A 12,556-nucleotide genomic window follows, 5' to 3' on the forward strand; every position below is an offset into this window, starting at 1 on the left:
TTATTTACACTTTGGTAAAGATTAAAAATTGTTTTGGTTATTAATACTCACTTTTATCTTTTCCCATCTTTTTCAAAAAAAAAATAAAAACATTCTTTGCATGTTTTTGTTTTTCAACTTCTTTTGAATGTATTTTGTTTTAATCATTCTTTGCATGTTTTTCATATTTTAGTAGATTTTTTTTGCTCTATATTTTTTTTTTTTCCAACACTTTTTTGACCGCCCGGGACTTGTCTGGTTGAACTTATTGAATCAGTCAATTTACTGGTTAGACCGGTGAAACTGCTTCCAAACCCATGTCCGATTAACCGTTTTGGTTCAATTTTACGAACACTGGGTATACTACACTCCAACAGGAGCATAGCATACGACCTCAGTTCATAATCATGATAACATCACTTCATATAAAGTAATCTTCATCCAATCAATAGTGTGAAGGTGGGCCTATAATGGGATTATGACGAACTTGGTTGGACCCACTCCACTCCATTACTGGAATGGTGGGGATTGCCACATTATAACCATCATGCCCTGGCTTCTCTCTATTTTGTATTAGGTGTGGAGTGAGAGATAGGTAGAGATTCTGTGTGCCAACTAATGAGACCGGTAGGTTGTGTTTGTTGGCCACGTTGGACCTTTTGCATTACTATTTTTTTTTGGAAAATTGTTTCATGCGAGTTGGACCGCATTTTTATACATGCAGCCCATAAGTGTCTAGCATCCATCTTAAAGATGGATGCAAATATGTGGTCCATCTAAACCGATGGATGCAAATATGTGGTCCATCTAAAAACAATTGAAAATAACTGTCCAAATGTTAGAATTATTATTTTTAGTTTTTAAATTTATTTATTTGTTCATTTCCATGTTATAGATTACCTATCCTAAAAAATCAAGTCAGAAAATCAATTTCAAAAATAAATTAATTAAGGGGTCTGTATTTCTACATATCACATCCTTTTCTTTTTGAAAAAGTGTTTTGTGAGTAGGCCTACTGACACTATTTTTGTGTGGTCTCTCTACAAATTATGTCTCGAAGATGTATTTTCTATCCAAAATTTTAGAGTTCAATAACCTCAACCATGACAATGATCTAAATTTGAAAATTTTCTTTTTGAAAAAAATATAAATATTAATTTTTGAATTATTATATTATCCATCCATTTTAACTTTTAATAGATGTAATATGTTTTGACATCTATCTTTTAGTAGATAGACAAGGGACCACACGGTAATAGGTGAGTCAGCTGACACACCAAAACCTTGTCCTAACTAAAATACCCAAAGGACCCCCTTATTTGTAGACACACGTGTCCATGTCTACATGCAATTTTGTTGGACCTATGTAAATAAATGTTATGAACCTTGCAGGACGCACCTGCGGTGTAAGCTTTAGCAAGAAACAACATATTCCTTTCATCACGAGATAAATTATTCCAAAGTCATTCCTAGCCACGTGATGCATGGAAGAGTTTTTTGTGAGGGGGCCGATTCATGTGTCTGTTGTCTTTTGAGAGATGTAAGGTCTCAAGTGTATCTGTTATTGCAAAATGTATTTCTCTGTCGAAGTTCTGAATTTGGATCATTTGCCCAATAAACACACTAGTATGAGAATTATTCCACAAATTGTTTGTCTATGTCCATTTTTCGACTTCTGTTATTTGTAAAATCCCACAAATAAACCCCTAAAACCATTTATTTTTCCAACAGTCATGCACTTTTAGTGCTAGTCATGGTACACAACAAGGTTTTGAAAATACGGCTCAATGACCTGAATCGCCCTTGCGATTAGGCCTAGTGAAAGCGGATAAAAAAATAAGAATTTAGAAATAAAAATAAAAAATAAAAAATATTACAAAATAAAGTGGGACCAATTATCTCACATAATCGCCCATTTATATTAGATAACTTAACAGGACCAACCAATTTATGGGGTAAACCAACTGATTCTCGATATTTAGAAGGATCTGCATCGACCGGACCGATTCCTAATCCAAATCGACTGGTTTTAATCTAAATCACCAATTTTTAAGATCTTGGTATTTAGTGAAGCTAAAGTGGCCAAAATCGTGGATCACACCACAATGAGACAAATCTATAATCTTTTTGTTGGAAAAAATACGGTCCAACGGCCGAAACGGGAAGCAAAATAAAATAAACGAAAATCGGGTATCATACCTGAGTGTTCGCACAACAATTTTGGTGAACAAATGTAGAAAGGAATGGTAAACTCACGTAGGCACGTTCGACAACTGCTAGAGTTGCCGAAATCAATTCTACACCGCAAATCCCGAGCGAGGTGAAAACTCACGAACACTCAAACAGATGCGATAGGCACAGTCCAAACTTGACTCTCACGCACAACTCTTTATCACTCAGAGCCGGATCGCTAATTAGATCTCAAATGGGAGGGGGATTGTACTCTCTCTCACACTTTTTCTCTATCTCTCAAGATGAGCTCTCACATCTTTCTTGTGTGAGTTGTAGTGTATATAGACCTCCACCCTTCACCCTTTTATAATGAGAGAAAGTGCCCTCTCATGAAGAGGTGTAACCCCCTCATGAAGAGGTGTAACCCCCTCATGAAAAGGTGTAACATTTCCCCACCTCCATTCATGTTGTAAGTCAAACATGAAGGGAGTGTGGTCCACTTGGGTATTCCCTCATACTAGGGATGCACCCTCATATCTACATCTCCCACTCATCCCCTATGTGGGAGGGCTACATGCTCAAACAAGAGTTATCGCTCATTATTGCATCATGAGTATTCTTAATACAAATGAAAAAATACGGTGTGCGACCTACTTGAGCGAACATTTTGTTAAAGAGAACCATACAAAGTTTCCAACCAACTGGTATAGAACACTTCATCTCTCTAATACCTGTAAAAAAAAAAAAAAAGTTACTCCACTTGCCCTATACCCAATTTGACCACACTGGGCTAAGTTCTCAACTAATCCCTCATAAGCCCAGCTTAAAAGATTACTTAGCCCATTCGTACACAATCACTGTCAATGTGCACGTAATGTGCATTGTTTTCTTATGGTACCAAAACAGAGTGTGATATCAAATGGTCTTCCCTTACAACATATATTATTTTACTCTGAACCCGACCATTATCTCAGCAATGTCCCAAACAAGTCTCATAGTTGACCTTAAGGAGTACATGCTAAAGTGAATGATCAAAGTAAAGTTTCCTAATGCAGTCTAAGGTCCATAAGAGCATCACAGATCACCAACTTATTAGCCTCGCACAGTGGCATAAAAGGAATATGATCTTCTTTTTCACACGAGTAGAAGTTTTGGTCACTTATATAACACATGTGGTATGAATCACACGTCATGGTGGATCACATCAAATGTTTGTCGGAATCAACACCATGCAGGTTATAGTCTTTTCACATCCATGCAACTGATCGCCACTCAGCGCCCCACAGTTACATTCATGTATCAACTTGAACATCCTTGATATTCATCCCTGACTACTTACATGCTACATGATCTTCGAGATGTCAATTTGAACTGATCATATCAATTCCCTTATTGAATCTCATCTTAAATCCTTGGTTGATGCTATAAATACACCACATGTATATCATCCTCCAATATCCCAAAAATTAAGGATAGCTCATGCGAGTAGTGAGCTTTGACCTGCCGACAAATTAAATAATAATCTCGCACTATTGTGCTCCCGTGTGTATTAAAGCGCACAAACCATCCATAAAATAACATCCATATTCAACTATAACAAGGTACCAAGTGTAACATAAACTTATAGGGTCCTGAGTCACATAGTTCTTACATAAATCTGATGTGCGGTCCTAACAATTGCCTTAGTCATAGAATCTGCCACCATTTTAGTCGTAGGAATATGAGTAAGTGCCACATGTGCATGCGCAATAATATCTCAAATATAATGATATCTAACATCAATATGTTTTGACTTTCCGTGGTATTTGAATCTTTTACAAAAGCAAGTATTGTTGTATTATCACAAAATACAGTGACATGCTCATTACTAGTTGCTATGACACCTAAGTTCTTTAGGAATCTTCTCAACCATACGACTTCTTGTACTGCTCAAGCACAAGCAATGTATTCATACTCCATAAGGGAGAGAGTGACACAAGACTGCTTCATGCTACACCATGAGGCTGCACCGCCTCCTAGCAAGAAGATATAACCTGAAGTCGATTTACGCTCATCTAGATCTGGTGCTCAATCAGCATTACTGTATCCTTATAACCGCAAATCGGTTCCTTGAAAACATAACATCTGACTTGAGGTTCCTCGTAGGTATCGAAAAATCCTCTTTACTACTTACTAATGTCCTTGTCCTGAGTTACTAGTTTTGGCTAACAATACCCATTGCATAGGCAATATCTGGACACGTGCCAAGCATCGCGTATATCAAACTACCAACTGTACTTGCATATGGAACACGTGACATTTTGCTCCTCTCAGCTTCTGTCTGCGGACACATGTCAAAACTTATAGTATGCCATTTCTCAACTGGAGTATTTATGGGTTTCAAGTCTTACATACGGAATCGCTCAAGAGTCCTTGGGATATATGTTTGTTATGATATAGGAAGAAACCTTTGAGAGCGATTTCGATGTATCTTAACACCGAGTCTGTAACTCGCCTCACTCATGTCCTTCATCTCAAATTTGAAGGACAACCACTCCTTCGTAGCAACAAGTTGCTCCAGATTAATCTCAGCTAATAAAATATCTTTAACATATAAAGACAATATCTGGATGTCTTTTTGATACTTCTTAATGTATACACAATGGAGCATTTCAAAACCATAAGTTAAATTTAATATACCATTGTCTAGATGACTGTTTGAGATCATATATGGACTTCTTGAGCTTGCACACTTTGCGCTCAAGACCAGGGGCTACAAAACCTTTAGGTTGCTCCATATAGATTTTTTCCATCAAGTCACCATTTAAAAAAGCAGTCTTTACATCCATTTGGAAGAGTCCCAGGTCCATATGTGTGACGATTGCTAGGATTAGGCGAATCGAGGTCATTCTCACCACCGGGGAGAATGTCTCATTATAGTCCACTCCCTCAACTTGGGTGAACCCTTTCGCCACTAAATGAGATTATACTTATCTATAGTTCTATTTACTTTCCTCTTGATTTTCAAGACCCACTTGTTTCCAATTGATATTCCCGTAGGCGGTAGATCCACAAGTTCCCAGAGTTGATTTTGCTCTATAGAACTAAGCTCATCTTTCATAGCAGACATCTATTGGTCCACAGCAGGAGAATTCAAGGCCTATTGGAATGAGCTAGGCTCACTAGCATCAAGTGAAATGCACGTGAGACCCTCTACTTTGAAGTGTCTACGAGGAACTTTTTCACGTTGACTTTTTCAAAGTTCAACCCACGATCCACTCTTAATAGGTGTGTCTAGCATGGTCGGTGACTCAATATGGGTCATATGCTCATTCTTAACCAGTGGCTCTCTCCCACTATCTTTGACAATCATGAGAAGACTCCCACTATTACCCTCAAGTGAAGGAACTATCTCAACATCTGTATGAGATTCAGGCTCTTCAGACATATGAGATCGCTTCCTGTTAAGGAATTTTGTCTCTATAAAATCTATGTCATGATATTCTATTACTTTGATCCCACCACCATCATGATAGAATACATATCCTTTCGAGTGCTCAGAATATCTGATAAAAATGCATTCGAAAAAGCACCTGTCAAATTTCCCTATCAATTGAGAAGGGATGTGAACTTATGCAGCTGACCCGTAAGGACGTACATGTGAAAGATCTGATTTTCTACCTATCCATAACTCATAAGGGGTATTGGGAATGGATTTTGATGGCACTTTGTTTAAGACATATATCGCAGTGAGGAGTTCATCTCCCCAAAACGATATTAGGAGGTTGGAGTGAGCCATCATAGACCTCATCATGTCCAACAGAGTACGATTCTTTGTTTCTGCAACATCATTTTGTTTCGGAGTGTAGGACATCGTCTCTTGTCTTCGGATTCCCTTATTCTCACAAAGCTTCTTAAATTGATCAGATAAGTATTTTCGCCCTCGATTAATACGAAGAACCTTAATTCTTTTGTTCAACTGATTTTCAACCTCTAGCATAAAACGACAAAAACAATCTATTGCTTGGATTTATGCGAGATTAAGTATACATATCCATAACGAGAATAATCATCGATAAATGTGATAAAATAATGGGAACCGTCACGGGCCATCTCATTAAATAGACCAAAAATATCAGAATGTATTATGTCTAGAAGATGGATTGCTCTTTTTGCTTTAGAAAATGACTTTCTAATTGATTTTCTAGCTATACATGATTCACAGATAGGTATGTCTATTTTGGATAAAGGCAACAATCATTCTTTGGCTAACCAGATCATCCTATCTTTTCCTATATGAGCAAGACTAACATGCCACATTATGGAGTTATGTAATAGAAGAGGTGGAAAAGGATGATGATGTCCTATAGGTAAAAGGAAGGAAAAAATTAATATCATTATTATCCAAAATAAATAAGTCATTAAAAATTTGGCCATAACAGTGAAAACCATGTGGAAATATCAAGGTAACATAATTAAACATGAAACTCATTAAGCAACCATATCTGACTAGACATAGAACTGAAAGCAAACTTTTTCTCATTCCGAGAGCATCAAGGACGTCAAGGATAAGAAGGATCCGTTCACTTTGGAATCGGAGTTGGTAATTTCCAACCCCTGGCATATCCTCTGATGCGCAATTCCCCATGAAGATCTTATGACTTCCAATCAGCAAAGTTTGGAGCTCAACGAACTCAATCCCTTGCAATATGCCTTGTCGCTCCTTTCTAAGTTCGGGACATTCACATGCATAGTTGCCCTTTTTCTCGCAATTCTAGCAATAGTGGTCCTTTATGCGTCTCCCGCATCTATGCCTAGCCATTTTCTTTTCCTTAGCCTCTTTCTTAGGTTGCTTCTTCCTTTGAGGTGCCTCATTTCTAAACTTACCTCGAGGTTTACGGCCTTGAGGCCTGCTGAATTGGACAATTAGAGCGGTTCCAGCTCCAAAATATGAGTAGAACTCAGCCTCCATCTCAAGGTGAAGAGAAAATTGAGAAAAAGTTGTTACATCTTCATTATGCAGCATCAATAATTTTATGTTTTCCCAAGATTATGGAAGAGACCTAAGCAATTCGAGCATCTGTTGCTCGTGATTGAGTTTGTTTCCACTTGCCTCTAGGTCATATATCATTTGAGACATTTTTTTAACATGGTCCGTCATCGACACATTTGGAGGCATTTTGTATGTCTCAAAAGCCATAGATAAGGCTCGTAACTAAGCAGCGGAAGTGCCAGCATACTTCTGCTAAAACGCATCCCACTGTTGAAACGCATCCCACATGGCCTTTGTTGTGGTGAATCCCTCGAATTCACGAATGAGGTCATAAACTATAACACTTAGCAAAGTAAAACGAGTGCTACTGTCAGCATTGTCCCATGCCTCATATTCACGGACAAGTTCTTCAGCGATACCTTGTTCAGGTTTTTGTTTAATGGTAGTTAGGTGTTTAAATGTACATTGCTCATTTAGAAGGTATTACATTTTCCTATGCCACATAGGAAAATTGTTCCCATTCAACTTCTCACCTTTAGTGAGATTCGCAATCACGTTTTTAGAAGCCATTTTAAGTCAAAACAACAAAATTGTATTAATTGATATAGATGTCACATGGTTTGTTTGATACATGATGGCACTTAGATTATCATTTTTACGCTTGCTAATTGTCTAACTACTTGAAAAAAAACTTGACCTTTAAAAGTCTTGATATGAAAATTTCGCGTGGCCACATTGAACTCTTGCTTGTAATCAATATCAAGTTTCTTTCTTGGATCTAGTATCTCAAATACCTCACAATTTGCAAACGGTACACCTTTCTAGATGCCCTCCCACTTAAAAGAAAAATGCCCTTGACATACCAAAAAAAAAGTAAAGCTAACCATGCATGGCTTAGCATATGAGACCTACCGAGATTAGTTAGCCATGATCCTCATGGTCTAAGATGCATCAACTTGCATAAACCATGCATAAGGCCAATACGATTATGAAGATTGCATAATGCACATGCTTATGGTTTTAATATAACCATTATGTGTACTTTACAACATCATAGGACAACCACAGCCAAGCCTTCACAAGTAAATCGAGAATGGTTATGCGCGCACAATCGGGAACCCGGCTTCACGATGGCTCTGAAAAAAATACGGTTCAATGGCCGAAGCGGAAGCAAAACAAAATAATCGAAAATCGAGTATCATACCTGAGTGCTCGCACAATAATTTTGATGAATAAATGTGGAGAGAAATGACCAACTCACGTAGGCACGTTCAATAACTACTAGAGTTGCCAAAATCAATTCCATACCGTAAATCTCGAGCGAAGTGGAAACTCACGAATACTCCAACGGATGCGATGGGAGCAGTCCAAACTCAAATTCATGCACAACTCTTTATCATTCAGGGCCGAATCTCTATTTAGATCTCAAATAAGAGGGGGATTGTACTCTTTTTTTTTTATCTCTCAAGATGAGCTCGTACATCTTTCTTGTGTGAGTTGTAGTGTATATAGACCTCCACCCCTCCCCTTTTTATAATGAGAGAAATTGCTCTCTCATGAAGAGGTGTAACCCCCTCATGAAGAGGTGTGACCCCTCATGAGGAGGTGTAACATTTCCCCACCACCCTTCGTATTGTAAGTCAAACATAAAGGGAATATGGTCTACTTGGTCCCTCACACTAAGGATGTACCTTCATGCCCACACTTTTAGTATTAATTTAATGAAATTAAATACAATAGAATCATTTATCTATGGTACAAGGAGGTCACAATTGCACATAACTATCAGATATGAAATTTGATAGCTTGGGTGTGTCACAAGGTTCGAAAAAATTTCCTTTGAGCTTTAAGCTTTGTCACATTCAGCGATCAAGATTTTTTTAGACCAACTTGTACAAAAGATAAATAGGCTCACCGTATACTTTCTTAATGTAATTATTTAAGGGTGCAGTTTGCATATGGATGCATCCGTAGGTGTAGAGGTATCGTGCACCTTCAAATTTTATCATGGTACATAATTTTGATGTAAAATGTTCTCACAATTATCTCAAAATCTATTTTTATATCTAATTATAAAATTTTAAATTTAAAAAATGGTTAAAATCAAGTAGATCTATAAACATATGAAAATCTTGAAAATAGACGGTATAGATAATATGTTGTACAATGTACTATTTATGAGACTTAATTTTTTTTTATTTTTCATAGTCATATATCTGGACATCAATAAAAGGGTTTTTCAACATTAAAACTACCTTTTACGATGAATTTTTTAGAGGCATTCCATATTATAAAGTAGCATCCTTATATAAACTTTTTCCTTAATATAGAGTGGTTGTTTTTCCTTAATATAATGATGGATACTGATTTGAGTGGATGTCAATGTCAACTCGGATGGTGACATTGTGGCATAGTAGTCTCTCTACTCATCCATGTCCAATGAGTGGGATGATGTCCTTATTTTAGACCGTAAATTCATTTCGTTGGCTTGCAAACCTTTATCGTAATTCAACATACGGCGAGAATAAATGCTCTTCTATTTTAAAAAAAAGGTGCGGTTTGTATAAAGCCTAGGTTCTAAACAATCAAATTAGAGCCTACCTTCAAATAGTATTGAGAAATGTTGTTTTTAATATTGAAAGTCTTTGTGATAGCCTTAAAATGTATTTTCATTTTTATTTATAAAGTTTAAAACTTCAAAAATAGTATAGATTGACCGATCTATAAAAACTTGAAAATCTTGAAAATTGACGGTCCAAAAATACGTTACAAAATACACTATTTTCAAAACTTCAAATTCATTTTTTTCTCATGTCCATGCATCTTGATGTCGAGATGATGAATTTGAAGATATTTGGGCATCAAAACAATCTCTTCTAGTGAAAATTTTGAGATAAGATCTTATTTGATTGTTTAGAGCCTCGGCTCTATAAAAACTTTTCCCTTTTAAAAAAACGATTTTAGAATAAAAAACTTTCTTTAAACTTTTTAAACTACCAAGATGGCATATTTGTTTAATTTTTAATTCTAATTGGTGAATCCTATTACCCAAGCGGATCAATCAAGCTCAAAATTCGCAAATGACCGGTTGGATTAACCGATTTACATCTTTGAACAATATTGCATATTATTTGATTTGACACGCTTTTTACATACTAGCAAAGGGTGTGGTATATATAAGACTGAGGCCCTAAACCATCAAAGTAAGGCGCACCTTAAAATAGTGTCGAAAGATGTTGTTTTAATACTTGAAATAATTATAATTATGAGGACTTGAAAATTTATTTTCATCTCTAATTATAAAATTTAAATCTTCGAAAAATAATAGGGAAAGCTTTATATGTTCCCCTTACAAAATAGAAGTACTATCCTCCCCTTACCATCCAGCCGTCCATTTTTTATCGAAAGAGCCACTCACCATTTGATCTTAGATCCGATATCTCAAAGTATTTTATTTTTAGTTTTTTAATACAATTTTTCTGAATATGAAATTTGGTACATGTCATCTTCTCATTGGGGCACACCTATAAAAATTATTAAAAATAAATTTTAGATAAAAAATAATGACTAAAATACCCCTTGAAACTTTTGGGGTATTTTGGTTATTTTATTTTATTGAAATATATATATTTTTATATTTTTTGTTAGTGTGTTGTCAAAATAGTTTATAAAAATAAATAAAAATAAAATAGTTTATAGACGTGACATTGTGATTAGGGTAATATTAGCCCTCCATTAAAAATTGGACGGTCGGATAAAAGGGGATAGAACTTCTATGTTGTAAGGAGAACATAAAAAGCTTTTCCAAAATAGTATAGATGTAGAGGGGGATAGAACTTCTATGTTGTAAGGAGAACATTGAAAGCTTTTTCAAAACAGTATAGATCAAGTAGATCTATGAACACTTAAATTTTTTTGATTATTGACGGTCTAAAAATACATTCCAATATACACTATTTTCAAGACTTGAAATCCGTTTTTTATCATGTCCACACATCTTGAAGTCAAGATAATCGATTTGAAGGTTTTTGGGGCATCGAAACAACCTCTTCTAAATTTTTTTTTTTTATGCGCCTTAATTTAATTGTTTAGGGACATGTAAACTTTTCCTTGAATATTTTCCAACTCCACCCTTTTGTGCAGTCTATGAACCGAGTAACAACTCAAAACTCACAACTTTGCGGCAATAATTTATCCCTGAATGAGTTTTGTAAGATCTTGTAGCGTTTCTCTCTCCGACATATTTCTATGAATAGACTCTCACATGTACATGTGCGGCTCCCCTCTAAAATCCATGTTAAAGATAATATGGGTTTTCAATCTAAATGTTTTTAGAGATTCACGACCTAAGCCGTGGTTATTAAATATAAAAGAACAAAATAAAAATTTTTAATTTTAAAAATATGTTTTTGAAGAGTTTAATTGCACCGTTCATTTGGGTGTCTTTTTTTTTTTTTGACGTATCACAAGGTCTTTGTCTTCTCTCTTGCGATGATTTGGACATCTAGAAAGACTAAGATATTTTATAGAGGTAAAAGTTTATATAGAGTCTAGGCTTTAAACAATCAAATTAGAGTCTAAATAAAAAAATTCACTAGAAGGGGTTGTTTTGATGCCCAAATATCTTCAAATTGATCATCTCGATATCAAGATGGATGAACATAAGAAAAAAATGGATTTTAAGTTTTGAAAATATTGTATTTTGTTATGTATTTTTGGACTGTCAATTTTCATGATTTTCAAGTTTTTATAGATATATCGATCTACATTATTTTTGAAATATTAATCTTTAAAAATAAAAATAAAAATATATTTTAAGTCTATTACAAATATTTCTAGTATTGAAACCACATTTCTAGATGCTATTTTAAGGTAGGTTCGAATTTGATTGTTTAGAGCGCATGCCTCTATTCAAACCGCACCTCCGAATGGCATTTTCATTATTTAAAATACGAAATTAGTTTGATAAGGCTGTATCCCTATCAAAATAAGTAAAGCCTCACTTTATAACGCATAAAAAATTACAATTCAAGTATTACAAAACTTTCACATCAATCATATTGACTTGAACATTATAGATGTGAAAAAAAAAAAAAATTCAAGCTCTAAAAATATGGTTATTGTAATAAATGATCCCATTTTGCCCTAAAAATAAGTATTTATATATCAAAATATTTATATTAATTTTTGAGCTTCAACTTTCATCATCGATTTTAAAAATTGATTTTGGAGCCATCATGGGATTTAAGATGGGGTTTTATTTTGTTTTCATAAAACCTAGGCCTTATAGAAACCTCATCCTTTAAAATATTGAGGGCACACAAGTCCACCGCAACGGACCATTTTGGATATTTATTGTAGAAACAAGGTTTATTTCGAATTTTATAGCGGAAACTCAATAGGAACTTTTCCATATAAAAATGGAGACATTCA

The 12,556-nt window shown here is 35.2% G+C and overlaps 1 protein-coding gene across 1 annotated transcript; it reads right to left on the minus strand.

The window, feature by feature from the left end:
* Positions 1–4,345: 4,345 nt before the first annotated feature.
* Positions 4,346–7,102, minus strand: LOC105420680 (uncharacterized). The gene is made up of 5 exons (XM_011625239.1): positions 7,018–7,102; positions 5,937–6,123; positions 5,471–5,696; positions 5,141–5,260; positions 4,346–4,471 (listed from the first exon to the last, which is right to left on the minus strand). Exons 1-5 carry the CDS (start codon positions 7,100–7,102, stop codon positions 4,346–4,348), a joined length of 744 nt encoding a protein of 247 aa, XP_011623541.1.
* Positions 7,103–12,556: the final 5,454 nt, after the last annotated feature.

The sequence above is a fragment of the Amborella trichopoda genome, chromosome 6, assembly GCF_054954075.1.
Source record: "Amborella trichopoda isolate Santa Cruz 75 chromosome 6, AtrichopodaSantaCruz75HAP2 v2.0, whole genome shotgun sequence".
Lineage (NCBI taxonomy): Eukaryota > Viridiplantae > Streptophyta > Magnoliopsida > Amborellales > Amborellaceae > Amborella > Amborella trichopoda.

What these genes read in the sequence shown, in the direction of transcription:
- LOC105420680 (XM_011625239.1), bottom strand. Translation starts at nt 7,102, where the DNA reads ATGGAGGCTGAGTTCTACTCATATTTTGGAGCTGGAACCGCTCTAATT. An exon ending in ACTCTGTTGGACATGATGAG is followed by an intron (nt 5,697 to 5,936) that starts GTCTATGATGGC and finishes CATTTTTATCAG; the next exon opens with ATATTCTGAGCACTCGAAAG. An exon ending in TCTTGAAAATCAAGAGGAAA is followed by an intron (nt 4,472 to 5,140) that starts GTAAATAGAACT and finishes ATGTGTCCGCAG; the next exon opens with ACAGAAGCTGAGAGGAGCAA.